Source organism: Muntiacus reevesi, chromosome 5 (genome assembly GCF_963930625.1).
Source record: "Muntiacus reevesi chromosome 5, mMunRee1.1, whole genome shotgun sequence".
Taxonomy (NCBI): Eukaryota; Metazoa; Chordata; class Mammalia; order Artiodactyla; family Cervidae; genus Muntiacus; species Muntiacus reevesi.
The window spans coordinates 35,082,338-35,096,805 of record NC_089253.1 but is presented as its reverse complement, the minus strand read 5'-3'; the positions used below and the strand labels follow the sequence as shown (position 1 = coordinate 35,096,805).

The 14,468-nt window shown below is 50.6% G+C and overlaps 1 protein-coding gene across 1 annotated transcript in view; it reads right to left on the bottom strand.

Annotated features, from left to right (window-relative positions):
• The window catches only part of ST14 (ST14 transmembrane serine protease matriptase), a 37,223-nt gene extending 29,244 nt beyond the window's left edge, over positions 1 to 7,979 (bottom strand). Inside the window, exon 1 of the mRNA XM_065937417.1 lies at positions 7,767 to 7,979. Within this exon, the coding sequence (XP_065793489.1) occupies positions 7,767 to 7,847 (81 nt within the window). The 5' untranslated portion in view covers positions 7,848 to 7,979. The remainder of the gene's footprint in view (positions 1 to 7,766) is intronic.
• Between the last annotated feature and the right edge of the window lie 6,489 nt (positions 7,980 to 14,468).

The window sequence follows — 14,468 nt, the reverse complement described above, 5'->3', positions numbered from 1 at the left end:
TTCACAACTGAAAACTCTGGGTCTGCGTGGCACACTGCTGGCTCCTTGGACTCCTCCGGTCCCAGCCGTGGGAGGCTGAAGGCTTGGCCCAGGGCTGAAGGCTTGGCGTCTGCAGTCAGGGTGGTGCGCTCACTCTCAGCAAAGCCGGACAGAGTGCTATTCTGCGAGGCCTCCCCGGCAGGCAGCCTAGGGCCTTCTGACTCATGATTGAGTCATCCCAGGTGTCAGCCTTTCCCTCCCGGTAGGATGCCACTGACAGAGCTGATTTCTCCAAGACCACGTCAGAGCTATTCCGATATAAGAAACGACACAGGAAGGACGCAGGGGCAGCCCCAAGGCCACCGCCCTGAGCGACCCGGGTGCGTGAGGACAGCCTCTTTGGCACAGCTGTGCAGCGAGACACTCGTTCCTCCAGCCTACAGTCCTCCACTGTGCTCTGCAGACAGGAGGCTGAGACGCCTTCCAGAACATCCACCGCACATGTACAACAACACGCTAGGTAAAACCCCTGTACGCGGCACAGACTGCACAGAGCATGCAAACATAATCTGATTGGTTTCCTCTGGCAGGTGAAGTTCTTCTATTTTAAAATTCCCACTATGGGCTTCCCTGGCGGCTCAGTGGTATAGAATCTGCCTGCCAATGCAGGGTTTGATCCCTGGTCGGGGAATGGAGCAAGAGCAACTAAGACCGTGTGCCACAACTGCTGAGCCTGTACTCTAGAGCCCGGGAGTCGAAACTACTGAAGCCCACGTGCCCTTGAGCTGGTGCTCCGGAACAAGAGAAGTCACCGCAATGAGAAATCTGTGCAGCGCAACGAAGAGTAGCGCCCACTCGCCGCAACTAGAGAAAGCCCACACAGCAACCAAGACCCAGCACAGCCAAAAATAAACAAATTTTTTTTAAAAATGCTTTTAATTCCCCTAATGATTTTTAACCATGTGTATCCTAAACAAAAGCTACATTTTTCAGCGTCATCTCCAGTTGGTCTCCTGGTTTACCAGGTGAGGTTTACCAACCTCATCAAAGGAGAAACCAGTCGGGTGTGGTGTGAGAGGTCGGCAGTGGACCCATGGTTGGCGCCTGGTGCTCAGGACTCTGTCAAACCACATGTTCCAAGGCTTTGCTGGGGATGTGCGTCAATCACCCATCCTTCGGAATACAACTGTACAATGGCTTTGCGGTTAAGGCCGTAGACTTTGGAGTCGCACAGACCTAGGTTCGAACTCTCACTCTGCTTCTAACTGCCTTTTGGCCGTTCAGTTCAGTTCAGTTCTGTCACTCAGTTGTGTCCGACTCTTGGCAACCCCATGGACTGCAGCACTCCAGGCTTCCCCGTCCATCACCAACTCCTGGAGCTTGCTCAAACTCATGTCCATTGAGTTGGGGATTCCATCCAACCATCTTATCCTCTGTCATCCCCTTCTCCTCCTGCCTTCAATCTTGCCCAGCATCGGAGTCTTTTCAAATAAGTCAGTTCTTGCCATCAGGTGGCCAAAGTATTGGAGTTTCAGCTTCAGCATCAGTCCTTCCAATGAATATTCAGGACTGATTTCCTTCAGAATGGACTGATTGGATCTTCTTGCTGTCCAAGGGACTCTCAAGAGTCCTCCAACACCACAGTTCAAAAGCATCAATTCTTCGGCGCTCAGCTTTCTTTACAGTCCAACACTCACATCCATATGTGACTACTTTGACTAGACAGAACTTTGTCGGCAAAGCAATATCTCTGCTTTTTAATATGCTTTCTAGGTTGGTCATAGCTTTTCTTCCAAGGAGCAAGTGTCTTTTAAATTCATGGCTGCAGTCACCATCTACAGTGATTCTGGAGCCCCCCAAAATAAAGTCTCTCACTGTTTCCGTTGTTTCCCCATCTGTTTGCCATGAACTGATGAAACTGGATGCCATGATCTTCGGTTTTTGAATGCTGAGTTTTAAGTCAGCTTTTTCACTCTCCTCTTTCACCTTCATCAAGAGGTTCTTTAGTTTCTCTTCACTTTCTGCCATTAGAGTGGTATCATCTGCATATATGAGGTTGTTGATATTTCTCCTGGCAATCTTGATTCGAACTTGTGCGTCATCTAGCCCAGCATTTTACATGATGTACTCTTTATATAAGTTAAATATGCAGGTGACAATATACAGCCTTGAAGTACTCCTTTCCTGATTGGGAACCAGTCTGTTATTCCATGTCTCGTTCTAACTGTTGCTTTGTGAGTTGCCTACAAATTTCTCAGGAGGCAGGTAAGGTGGTCTGGTATTCCCATCTCTTGAAGAATTTTTCACAGTTTGTTGTGATCTACACAATCAAAGGCTTTGGTGTAATCAATAAAGCAGAAGTAGATGCTTTCCTGGAACTCTCTTGCTTTTTCAATGATCCAACGGATGTTGGCAATTTGATCTCTGGTTCCTCTGCCTTTTCTAAATTCAGCTTGAACATTAGGAAGTTCACAGTTCACATACTATTGAAGCTTGGCTTGGGAGAATTTTGAGCATTACTTTGCTAGCATGTGAGATGATTGCAAATGTGTGGTAGTTTGAACATTATTCGGCATTGCCTTTCTTTGGGATTGGGCCATTATGCAAACCTTTTGAATCTCAGTACTGTCATCTGTGGGGGCTTTCCAGGAGGGGCAGTGGTAAACAAGCCACCTCCCAAGGCAGGTGACGCAAAAGACACAGATCTGATTCCTGGTGAGGAAGATCCCCTGGAGGAGGAAATGGCAATCCACTTCAGTATTCTTCCTTGGAGACTCCCATGGACAGAGGAGCCTGGTAGGCTACAGTCCATGGGGTCACAAAGAATCAGACAGGACTGAGCAACTGAACACATGCACACACATGGGCATTTTTCTCCTATAGTTGTTGTGAGGATAAAGAATAAACCAAAGTGCTCATATTTAGCCATGGGTAGTAAGGACTGTCATCCTTCTCTTCTTCACCTTTCACCACCATCACCACCAACTCAAGAGAACAAAGGATCCAAGATTCTGAGCCATTAGTCAACCATCACAAGGATTCTAAAGATTCTGTTGCTAAGCCTAGAAGAACAAGCAAATTCTGGAAACACGAGCTTCCAAGATGGAATTCTCAGTAGGACTCTGCTTCTAGAAAAGTTCTTAGCAAAGAAAAAAGGGCAAATACTGCCCACCAACATTGAGCAAACCCCAAACACTCTTCTCACCACTGCCAGCCAGGCTGAGAGTTCCATGAGCCTCTCAGAAGTTCCCAGGGACCCTTCCTATACTACCAAATGGTTATTATAAATGTGTTAGTCCCACAAAGTCCCAAGAAGAAAAATCCATCTTCTTACCAAATCAAATTAGCTATTACCCTTAGTGCTTCATCCCTTCCTGAGCCCACTGGGCTACTGGCCCTGTCTTTCACTGAGGCGGTCCAAGTGGAATACAGCAAAGCCAGACTGCTTGGGTTCAAATCCTGATCTCACCACTGTTTCGCTCTGTGACCTTAGGCAAGTTACTTAGTCTCTCTGTGCGCCACTTCCTTCACTTATAAAAGGATAATAATAGTACTGATGCTAAGAGGTATAATACGTGGTCCATGCTCAATAAACTCAGCAATGATTAGTATTCTAAACACTCCAGCAGCATGCATGTGACCAGAAACCACATCTTTGGGACCTGGGCTCCTTTGGGGCTTGTCACAGTCACTACTTTTCCAAGAACAGACTTTCTCTTTTAGGAGACATAAGCCAATAGCCTGGGCAGAACCACAGGCCAGAGAAGGAGGTGGTACCAGGGGAACTCCAGAACCACGGCAGCCACAGACCATGGCTGGCCGCGAGAGGCTCAGGTTCGGGTGGAGGGAGGGGGCTGTGATGAGATGCACCCCACGAAGCCAGCTCAGGGCCATTCCCAGGGGTTTGCAGGCGACACAGGCTTCTTCCTTGGGCAGCTGTCAAGCTAGTGTCATCTTCTCTTACCCTCAGTTTCCCCATGTCCTAAATTAAGGCCATGGATTTCCAGGTCTTCCCAGGACCGAGGTGGAGGGAAGGCTGGGTAAGAGCTGAGGAACACAGGCTTCCTGTCCATTCACAGCACCCAAGGTCTCAGTACCCCCCCAACCCCCCACCGCACACACCTTCCAGCACAGGGCCTTCCCCTTCCGGAGGGGCCAGCACAGAACCAAGAAAGAAGGAAGTGCTTCAAGTTCTGTTTTGTGTGGCGGGAGGGAGAAAGGGTCGAGTAGCCGGTCTCAGCACCATTTCCCTTTCCCAGGAGGACCTTGCTCATAGAAGCCGAGTGAAGGGAGGAGAAATAAAGACTGGAAAAGGGTCTCCATCACTGGACAGACATTCCCTGTGTGCCGGAGGCAGGCCACACACCTATACACCAGGCTGCACCTTATAAAGGGCTTGCATGTAAATTATCCCATTTAAAAGCCTGTAACATACATATCATTTTTATAACATAGAAACTGAGGCATAGAGATATTACGTAACATCTCTGAGATCACCTGGAGGGAAAGCAGAGGCACCAGGTCCTGGCTCCACATTAAATATTCCTGCCACCATGTCACAGGAGGCTCTGGCTATAATTCACCTACCCTGGTCCTTCAAGCCTGAGTCAGACACCCCTCCTAAGTGGCCCCTCAGCTTCTCCAGAACCCAGTTCTTACCATGAAGAATCAAATATCTCTATGCTACACTATGGCATCACTGACTCAATGGACATGAGTTTGAGCAAACTCTGGCAGATAGTGGACAGAGAAGCCTGGCAGAGGTTGTGTGGCTGGGCTCTCCCTCAGGACTACTGCCCAGGGCCTGGCACTTGCTCTGTCGATGGGCACCTAATAACTATCTGTCATGTGCATGACCAACTAGAGAGGAGACCCTGAGAATAACCAGAACTGCAGGGCCTGGCCCCCGAGACATCTGATTTTGACCCCACCAAATCTGCTCTCCCAATCCTCGTCTCTGCATGCCGAGGGGACACGGAGTCTCACCTGGGCAACACCGACTTGAGAAAGAACCCAGGACTCCTTCCAAGCAGCTGCCTGGCCACCATCTAAGGTTCGACTGGGGCCAAGACACCCAATGAGGCAGGCTTCCCAGTTATCCTCAGTGTCCATGATAACTGACATCCGTGCCCCTACTCTCATGCAGGCTGGGCTCACGGTCCCCAGACAGGACATGTACATCAGGTCTCTGCAAACACTGAGGAACATGTAGGTGGCCACCTCCCACTTAATAGTAATAGGATCAGGTGGAGGGCGCTGGGGCCAGAGTCATCAGCCTTTGGAAGGAGGCAGCCAGATCCAAGCATCACCAAACAGAACCTTTCTCCCTCCACGAAGGGATGGAAGTGGCCAGGAGAAAGGAACTCAAAAGCTACAGCGCTCCTGAGGGACTCAGCGTGACCCAAACTGGCTCTGCTAACGCAGAGGACAAGCCCAGGGGTAGCTGCTGCACTCCTGGTCGGAACACCCAAGGCAGACTCCGCAGACCTTGGCTGCAAACACGGCAGGGTGATCCAGAGGGTGAGAGAGCTGGGGAAGCATGAAGCAGGAAGGTACAAGGGGAGACTTCCTGGAGAAACTGAAATGAGCTTTGGGCACAGCAAGCTACTTCCTTCAGGAGAGTGTTAAACAACTGCTCAGTCATGTCTGACTCTTGGCGACCCCATGGACTACAGCCCACCAGACTCCTCTGTCCATGGGATTCATTGGGCAAGAATACTTGGAGTGGATAAAAAAAGAAAAAAGAATACTGGAGTGGGTTGCCATTTCCTTCTCCAAAGGATCTTCCCTTCCCAGGGATGGAACCTGGGTTTCCTGCACTGTAGGCAGATTCTTTGCTGTCTGAGGAACCAGGGGAGCCCAGAGTCACGTCTAATTTTCATGCACATCTCTTAGCATGGGTCTCAAGAGCATAAGGGCCCCCAGGGAAATAACCAGATCTTATTTGTGTTTGAGAGCCCAGCCCAAGACCAAGACACAGTACTGCCAGTTCCAAGGAGCTTGGCGGGAGGAAAGATGGAGTGATCCATGTGGGAGAAAACGGCCGAATTGGCATGGAGAATGGATGAGCTTCACGGAAGGTGAGAAATGAGGAGGGACCAAAGGGGAAGGAAGTGAGGGCTGCCGGGTGGCCGTGGGAGCTCAAAGGCCAGCGTGGCCTGTGAGCAGTGTCAACTGGAGAGGGTCCCTGAAAGAGAAGTAAGGAAGAGGGAGGGAAGAAAAACAGTCCTGAAATAACACCACCAGACAGCGGGCTCTCTGCTGAGAAGGCAGGACTCTAGAACCCCTATAACAAGCAATTACCAGGGATTCGCAAACATGGGAATTGCGGAAAGGAAACAGAGGCCGGCCACTCGGCTGCATCAGCCGCCAGCAGGGCAGACAGCTGGCCACAGACCCCAGCCTCCAGCCTGGGTGCTGAGTCCTGCTTCCTCCCGCACAGGGTGGACAAGTGGAGGAAACAGAGTGCCCACCTCAGGTGCGATTGGTGGCTCAGCGCACCAGGGCAGACCCAGCATCTAGTCTTTGGCAAGCTCCCTCAGTCCGCATGCCCCTGGAGAAACGGACTGGTCCGTGAGACCCCCCAAATCAGGCCCAATGCAGGCCCAACCGCCGCGTGCGGGCCAGTAGAGGAGCTCACTGGCCCCAGGATCCCGGGAGAGAGGGGGACAGGCCCCTGTTTGCAGAGCCCCAAACAGCTTCCGCCTCTCAGCAGCCCTCCACCTGGTGACCTGGTGTGCAGGGGACGCTGGGGGCCCCACTACAGGGAGGGGGAGGCCTGGCTGCCAGTCCTGCCTGGGCACTGCCACCGAGGGTGACCTTTTACTGCCGTCAGTAAGGAAACTTAACAACCCATTTCCACTCCCTATGGTAAGATTTAATGTTTCCAAGTTCCCGACTCATTAGAAAAGACCGTGAGGCTGGGAAAGATTGAAGGCAGAAGAAGAAGGGGGGTCGACAGAGGATGAGATGGTTGCTTGGCATCACCATGGACGTGAGTTTGAGCAAACTCCAGGAGATGGAGAAGGACAAGGAAGCCTGGGGTGCTGCGGTCCATGAGGTCGCAAAGAGTCAGACAGGATTGAGCGGGACAGAGCGACGGAACAACAGCAACAAAGATTCTTTCCGCCAAATGAGAGCTCCCCGTTTCAGGGTCTCCGACAGGTTCAAGGCACAGGTTCCCACTTCCTTCCCGAAGGGCTCCATCCGCTTTCCGAGAAGACCAAGCAAGCCCCACCCTGGAGTCCTAAGCTCCAGGTTCTACGGCAACCGAAGCTCTGGGCTCCCGGTTGCCTTCTGCCTGGGAGGCTCAGATGCCTTCTGACCAGCAAGACAAGAGCAAATTCCCGCAGCGGCCAAGGATTCCAGAACGCCAGAGCCGCCTGGAAACTTCCCTCCCCTGCCCAAAGCCCCGCTCGCAGCCTGCGCCGCGGCTTCCTTCCCGAGGCGCACGGACAGCGCGGAGATAACCAGACGCCGAGACGAGAACGGCCCGGGGTTGGGGTGGAGGAGAGGGCCGGGGGAGGGGACCTCGGGGCTGAGCCGAAGGTCCGGCCAGGCACCCGCCAAGCAGGAAATTCCACCTGTCGGGCCGGCGCCGCGGTCACAAACCGGCAGCGCAGCGGCTCCCTCGGCCGAGACAGGCGCGGCGCTGCCGGTTTCCCAGTCCCCCTGGTCCCCCCGGCGCCCAGGCACCCCCCGATTCCCTGGCCCCCCGGCTGTCCCCCGGAGCCCCCCGACCCCCGGGCCCCCGCGCGTCCCGCCTCGACGGCGCCCGCGCCGCCCACCTCCGGCCGCGAGCTGTACTTGAGTCCAGCGCCGAGGCCACCGGAGCCTCCTGCGCCCCTGCGCGCCTTCTCGCTCTTCATGGTCCCGGAGGCCGTGGGGCTCTGGCCATCGCCGGGGGGCCGGGGCCGGGGCGCGGGACGGGCCTCCTTCAGGTCGCAGGCCCAGCGCTCCGGCCACCCAGGCTCCGCCCGGCCCTTCCTGTCGCGCGCAGGTAGTTTCAGGGTGTGGCTCCCGGGTCGCCCCGCCCCGCCCGCCGCGCCGCCTCACCTTCCCGGCCCGTGCCCGCCCCGCCCACTCCTCCCCTCCCCCCACTCCTCCCCTCCCCCCCACTCCTCCCCCTCCCCCCACTCCTGCCCCATCTCTGCCCCCTCCCCTCCCCCATTCTCCGCCCCCACCTGCCCCCACCCCATCCCCGCTCCCACCCACCCGGCTCGCGGCCGCCTCCTCCCCTGGGGAACTGGGAAGCGCGGCCACCTCCCGAAGGCGGTGGAGCCGCCAGGCTGACTATCTGCCCGGTGGTGGCCCTCGTCTCGAACAGGCCCACGGGAAGGAACGAGCGATGGCGAAACTTAACCCCCCTGCCCTCCTCCTCACCTAGAAGTGGCCCTTTCCGCTGGAAGACAGTCTCCCAGCCGCCTCTCGGAGGCCCGCCACGATTTCCCTCCGTCCCTGCCTCCCTCCATCTTCAAACTCTCCCCACCTTGCTCCACATCCAGGTCCCACGTAGAACCCCTACAAACCCAAACAGAACTCAGAACCGCCCTTGGGCCAGCCTGCCGCTCCAGCCACTGCCCTCGGCTCCCTCCTGCCAGCAGCTGCCCACCGGCCCTCCCCAAGTCCTTCAACCCTGTGCCTCCTCTCTGTCCCTGGCTCCATCACCCCTGTGCAGCATCTGATACCGATACGGGCCTCCAATGCCCACCTTCCCTGGAGTGTCGTCCTACTTTCTTGCCCCTAAATATCAAGGTTCCCAAAGCTCTCTTTTTCAGCCTCTTTTTCCTCTACACTTTCTCAGCAACTCATCTTGTGGTTTCAAGGAGGTAAATCTGGGATTTCCCTGGTGGTCCAGTGGCTAAGATTCAGGGGGCCAGGGTCGATCCCTGGTCAGGGAACTAGATCCCACATGCTGCAATTAAGACCTGGTGAAGCCAAATAAATATTTTTTAAAACCCACAAAGCCAACATGCCCTGCATTGTTAAAATAACTTAAAAATAAAAAGGAGGTAAGCCTGCCTTCCTAGCACTGACATCACAAAAGAGTGGCAATCTGGCATTAATAGTTCTTTGGGAACTTCTCCATGCTCTACTGGTATTACACAGTCAACAAGTAATACTGAGCCCAGACTGTTTTGCTCTAGGTACTGGGAAACAAGAGTAAACAAAATAAAAGCCCTGCTTTGCAATCTATAGATTCAATGCAATCCCTATCAAGCTACCAACGGTATTTTTCACAGAACTAGAACAAATAATTTCACAATTTGTATGGAAATACAAAAAACCTCGAATAGCCAAAGTAATCTTGAGAAAGAAGAATGGAACTGGAGGAATCAACCTGCCTGACTTCAGACTCTACTACAAAGCTACAGTCATCAAGACAGTATGGTACTGGCACAAAGACAGAAATATAGATCAATGGAACAGAATAGAAAGCCCAGAGATAAATCCACGAACCTATGGACACCTTATCTTTGACAAAGGAGGCAAGGATATACAATGGAAAAAAGACAATCTCTTTAACAAGTGGTCCTGGGAAAACTGGCCAACCACTTGTAAAAGAATGAAACTAGAACACTTTCTAACACCATACACAAAAATAAACTCAAAATGGATTAAAGATCTAAATGTAAGACCAGAAACCATAAAACTCCTAGAGGAGAACATAGGCAAAACACTCTCTGACATAAATCACAGCAAGATCTTCTATGACCCACCTCCCAGAATATTGGAAATAAAAGCAAAAATAAACAAATGGGACCTAATGAAAATTAAAAGCTTTTGCACAACAAAGGAAACTATAAGTAAGGTGAAAAGACAGCCCTCAGATTGGGAGAAAATAATAGCAAATGAGGAAACAGACAAAGGATTAATCTCAAAAATATACAAGCAACTCCTGAAGCTCAATTCCAGAAAAATAAATGATCCAATCAAAAAATGGGCCAAAGAACTAAACAGACATCTCTCCAAAGAAGACATACAGATGGCTAACAAACACATGAAAAGATGCTCAACATCACTCATTATCAGAGAAATGCAAATCAAAACCACAATGAGGTACCATTACACGCCAGTCAGGATGGCTGCTATCCAAAAGTCTACAAGCAATAAATGCTGGAGAGGGTGTGGAGAAAAGGGAACCCTCTTACACTGTTGGTGGGAATGCAAACTAGTACAGTCACTATGGAAAACAGTGTGGAGATTTCTTAAAAAACTGGAAATAGAACTACCATATGACCCAGCAATACACTTCTGGGCATACACACTGAGGAATCCAGATCTGAAAGAGACACGTGCACCCCAATGTTCATCGCAGCACTGTTTATAATAGCCAGGACATGGAAGCAGCCTAGATGCCCATCCGCAGATGAATGGATAAGGAAGCTGTGGTACATATACACCATGGAATATTACTCAGCTGTTAAAAAGAATTCATTTGAATCAGTTTTAATGAGATGGATGAAACTGGAGCCCATTATACAGAGTGAGGTGAGCCAGAAAGATAAAGAACATTACAGTATACTAACACATATATACGGAATTTAGAAAGATGGTAATGATGGCCCTATATGCAGGGCAGAAGAAGAGACGCAGAAGTACAGAACAGACTTTTGAACTCTGTGGGAGAAGGGGAGGGTGGGATGTTTCGAAAGAACAGCATGTATATTATCTGTGGTGAAACAGACCACCAGCCCAGGTGGGAGGCATGAGTCAAGTGCTCGGGCCTATCGGGCTGGGAAGATCCAGAGGAATCGGGTGGAGAGGGAGGTGGGAGGGGAGACCGGGATGGGGAATTCGTGTAACTCTATGGCTGATTCATATCAATGTATGACAAAACCCACTGAAAAATAAAAAAAAATTAAAAAAAAAAAAAAAGCCCTGCTTTGCAGCCAGCAAAGGTCCGTCTAGTCAAGGCTATTGTTTCTCCAGTAGTCATGTATGAATGTGAGAGTTGGACTATAAAGAAAGCTGAGCCCCAAAGAACTGATGCTTTTGAACTGTGGTGTTGGAGAAGACTCCTGGACTGCAAGGAGATCCGACCAGTCCATCCTAAAGGAAATCAGTCTTGAATATTCATTGGAAGGACTGATGCTGAAGCTCCAATACTTTGGCCACCTTATGTGAAGAACTGACTCATTTGAAAAGACCCTGATGCTGGGAAAGAGTGATGGCAGGAGGAGAAGAGGACGACAGAGGATGAGATGGTTGGATGGCATCACCGACTCGATGGACCTGAGTTGGAGTAGGCTTGGGAGTTGATGATGGACAGAGAAGCCTGGCGTGCTGCAGTTCATGGGGTCTCAAAGAGTTGGACACGACTGAGCAACTGAACTGAACTGAACTGAACTTGCAGTCGGCAAACTCCAAGTGTCCTTCCCAGACTTGTTCATCTTGCACTGTTTCCTCCACTTTTAATACGATCACTCTCCTAGGCTCCAAACCTGGGAGTAATCTCTGACTCTCCACCCTCCTTTGCATCTCATACGTAATTTGTTCCAGACCTCACCAAGTCTTTTTCTTAAGTGAGTGATGTGTAGCATCCTCTCTTTCCTCTCCATTCAGAGGATCCCACTGCAAGCTCTTACCCACCATTGCCTGGATTAGAAAGTGAAAGTGAAAGTCACTCAGTCGTGCCCAACTCTGCAACCCCCGTGGACTGTACAGTCCATGGAATTCGCCAGGTCAGAATACTGAAGTCGGTAGCCTTTCCCTCCTCCAGGGGATCTTCCCAAACCAGGGATTGAACCCAGGTCTCCCGTATTGCAGGCAAATTCTTTTTGCCTGTATTAGTGTAAGAATCAAATGGAGAACGCACCCACTGTGTCCATGGAGGCAAGCCGTGGTGCTGCGCTCTGGTCTGAGACACCTAGACAGGGAGGAGATCAGCTCCATAGTCCGAGCCACTGTCCAGACAGTGGCCCAGACTATGAGCAAGAGGACGCCTTCAGCAGTAAATAAGGTAAAACAACTTCTTAAAGATAAGCCTGAGGACTTTCCTGCTGGTCCAGTGGCTAAGACTTCACACTGACAGTACTGAGGATCCAGGTTCAATCCCTCATCAGGAAACTAGATTCTACAAGCCACAACAGAAAAAGATCCTGCATGCTGCAACTAAGACCTACAGTCAAATAAAATTTTTTTTTAAAGATAATCCTGAACACATAGTTTTGAAAATTGGTGTCCCAACCAGGGGTTGTAATGGCCTTTCCTGCATGCTAGAATATACAAAGACAAAAGGAAACTGTGACAAAGAAATTGTTCAAGATGGAGTCAGACTGTTCATCAAGAAGAAAGCACAGCTAGCACTCTTAGAAACAGAAACGGATGATGCTGAAGACACATTGTTTGTGTTCAATAACCCAAACATCAAAGGAAGGTGTGGCTACTGAGAAAGCTTAATACTTGACTCTTCAGGACTATGCAGTCTGTGAGCCCCAGGAGAACTGCAGAAGCTCCAAGGTTTATTGAAGAAACCACGTGACTATCATGCTTAAGGTCTGCAGTATCTGGCCACCCTACAAGGAGAACAAAGTGATGCATTTTGAAAAATAATAATAATAATAATAAGCAAATGGATCTCCTGCCTCCAGTTTGGCCACCCTTTTATCTCTCCTACACACGGCAGTCAGGTCACTCATCGTACATCACAGCTCCTTTAAAACCCTCAGTGTTGGACTTCCCTGGTGGTCCAGTGGTTGGGAATCTGCCTGCCAATGCAGGGGACATGAGTTCGATCCCTGATCCAGGAAGATTCCACATGTCAAAGATTCCACAACTAAGTCAGTGTGCCTCAACTACTGAGCCAGCAGAGAGCCCGAGAGCTGCAACAAAGACCAGCGCGGCCAGTAAATAAATGAATGAAGCCCACAGTGTCTCCTGGATCAAATCCTGGACCTCCTTGCCTGGTTGTCACAGTGTGACCTGCCTTCCTTTGCTAACTCACCTCCCAGCACTCCTACTGGAATCCCTTCTCGGCAGCCAGACTTCCCCACTATTGCACTCTTCCTAATGCTTCTCACCCACTGGAAGCCTTTCTCCTTCACAGACATCTCTGCACATCAGGAGAAAGTCACCTGCACAACAATAGTCATTTGTGTTCTTCACAGAATATTTCTAGGTCTCTGCTTTCTAGGCACAGGTTAGCATTTGCAGTTAAATGTGGCCATATGGCTAGCTGTGGGCAGGGAAATGACAAATGGCAAATGATACACACCTCTTCCAGGTAGGAGCATGAGGAGGCAATGCACAACCCCAAAGTCATCTAGGCAAGACCCCCATTACCCCACAGCCCAGTTTCAGTGAGCAGAGATAAATTGTGGTATGTATCACCTTTTCTTTGCATTTCTGTCAATGTCTTATGCACCTTTGAGTCCTCAGAGCCTAGCACACTGATTGGCACAGTAAATCATGTCCACTGAATAAGTAGCAAAAAAATATCTGCCACCTTCCACCATATGAAGCATTCTAAAGCTAAATAGAAGATGTCAGAATGTGATTTTCTGCATAATGGGACAAAATCACCTACGGAATTTGTAGATGTACAAAGTAGGTGCTCTGCAGTCCCCAGTGATGCAGTATTCTTCAGATAGGGTAGATGATTGAAAGTAACCCACCCAAGTAATAAAAAGGAGAGACACGCATGGCACTGAAACTACTGCTCCACCCCCACCCCACACACAAAAGAAGCATCTCGTGTTGTCTCCCAGGTTCCTTCAGCATCCCCTCTTACCTTATGGAGCTGTGAATGCCTTGCACGTAGAAGGCCCCCAGTGCTGTCACTTGAATGCAATGTACATGTGTGCGTTTACTGCAATCCCAGATTAAAAGAAGGTGATGCAGGCCAAGAGCCTTCCCGTGACACTGTGTCCTGTCAGCTTACTGAGTGCACACCATGCATGTGACAGAGGAAGAAGTGTAACCACATATCCTGACACTAAACCCATGACATTTGAGGTCAGTGCTCCTGTTCCTAAATGGTACGTGAAACAAGCCAAGAGTAGAAGCCTGATCTTCGTAATAGGCTCACATGCTCATCAGTTTCATGGCCTCGTGCTTTCCTGCAACCGCGTTTAGAGAGCTCTTACGTGGACCAGGAAAATCAAAACGCCCTGGTGTGCAAGCTCTAGTTGAGAAGAGTTCTGGATTCTGGGGGAGCTGAGGGGGACAGATGAACTCTGCCTGTGACACCTTCATAGGAGTGACATTTGGGCTGAATTTGGATTTCACCGGGACAAGGAGAGATGGCAGGGTGGGGTAATATGGGGAAGACGCCAGGAGGGTGCGGTGCTGCTGTCAAGGGGAGGGGCATGGGTGGGCGTCCTGCAGGGAGATGGCAGAATCCTTGTGGCCACCAGACAGTGGTTATTTAGAATCTAGTGCATGTTTACCCTCCACTTGGAAGTAGGTGTCAAATACAGTCCTTGTTCTAGAAGGTTAATATACATTCACAGACGAGGGCTCCCTAACTGGCTGACTCTGCTCTCCCC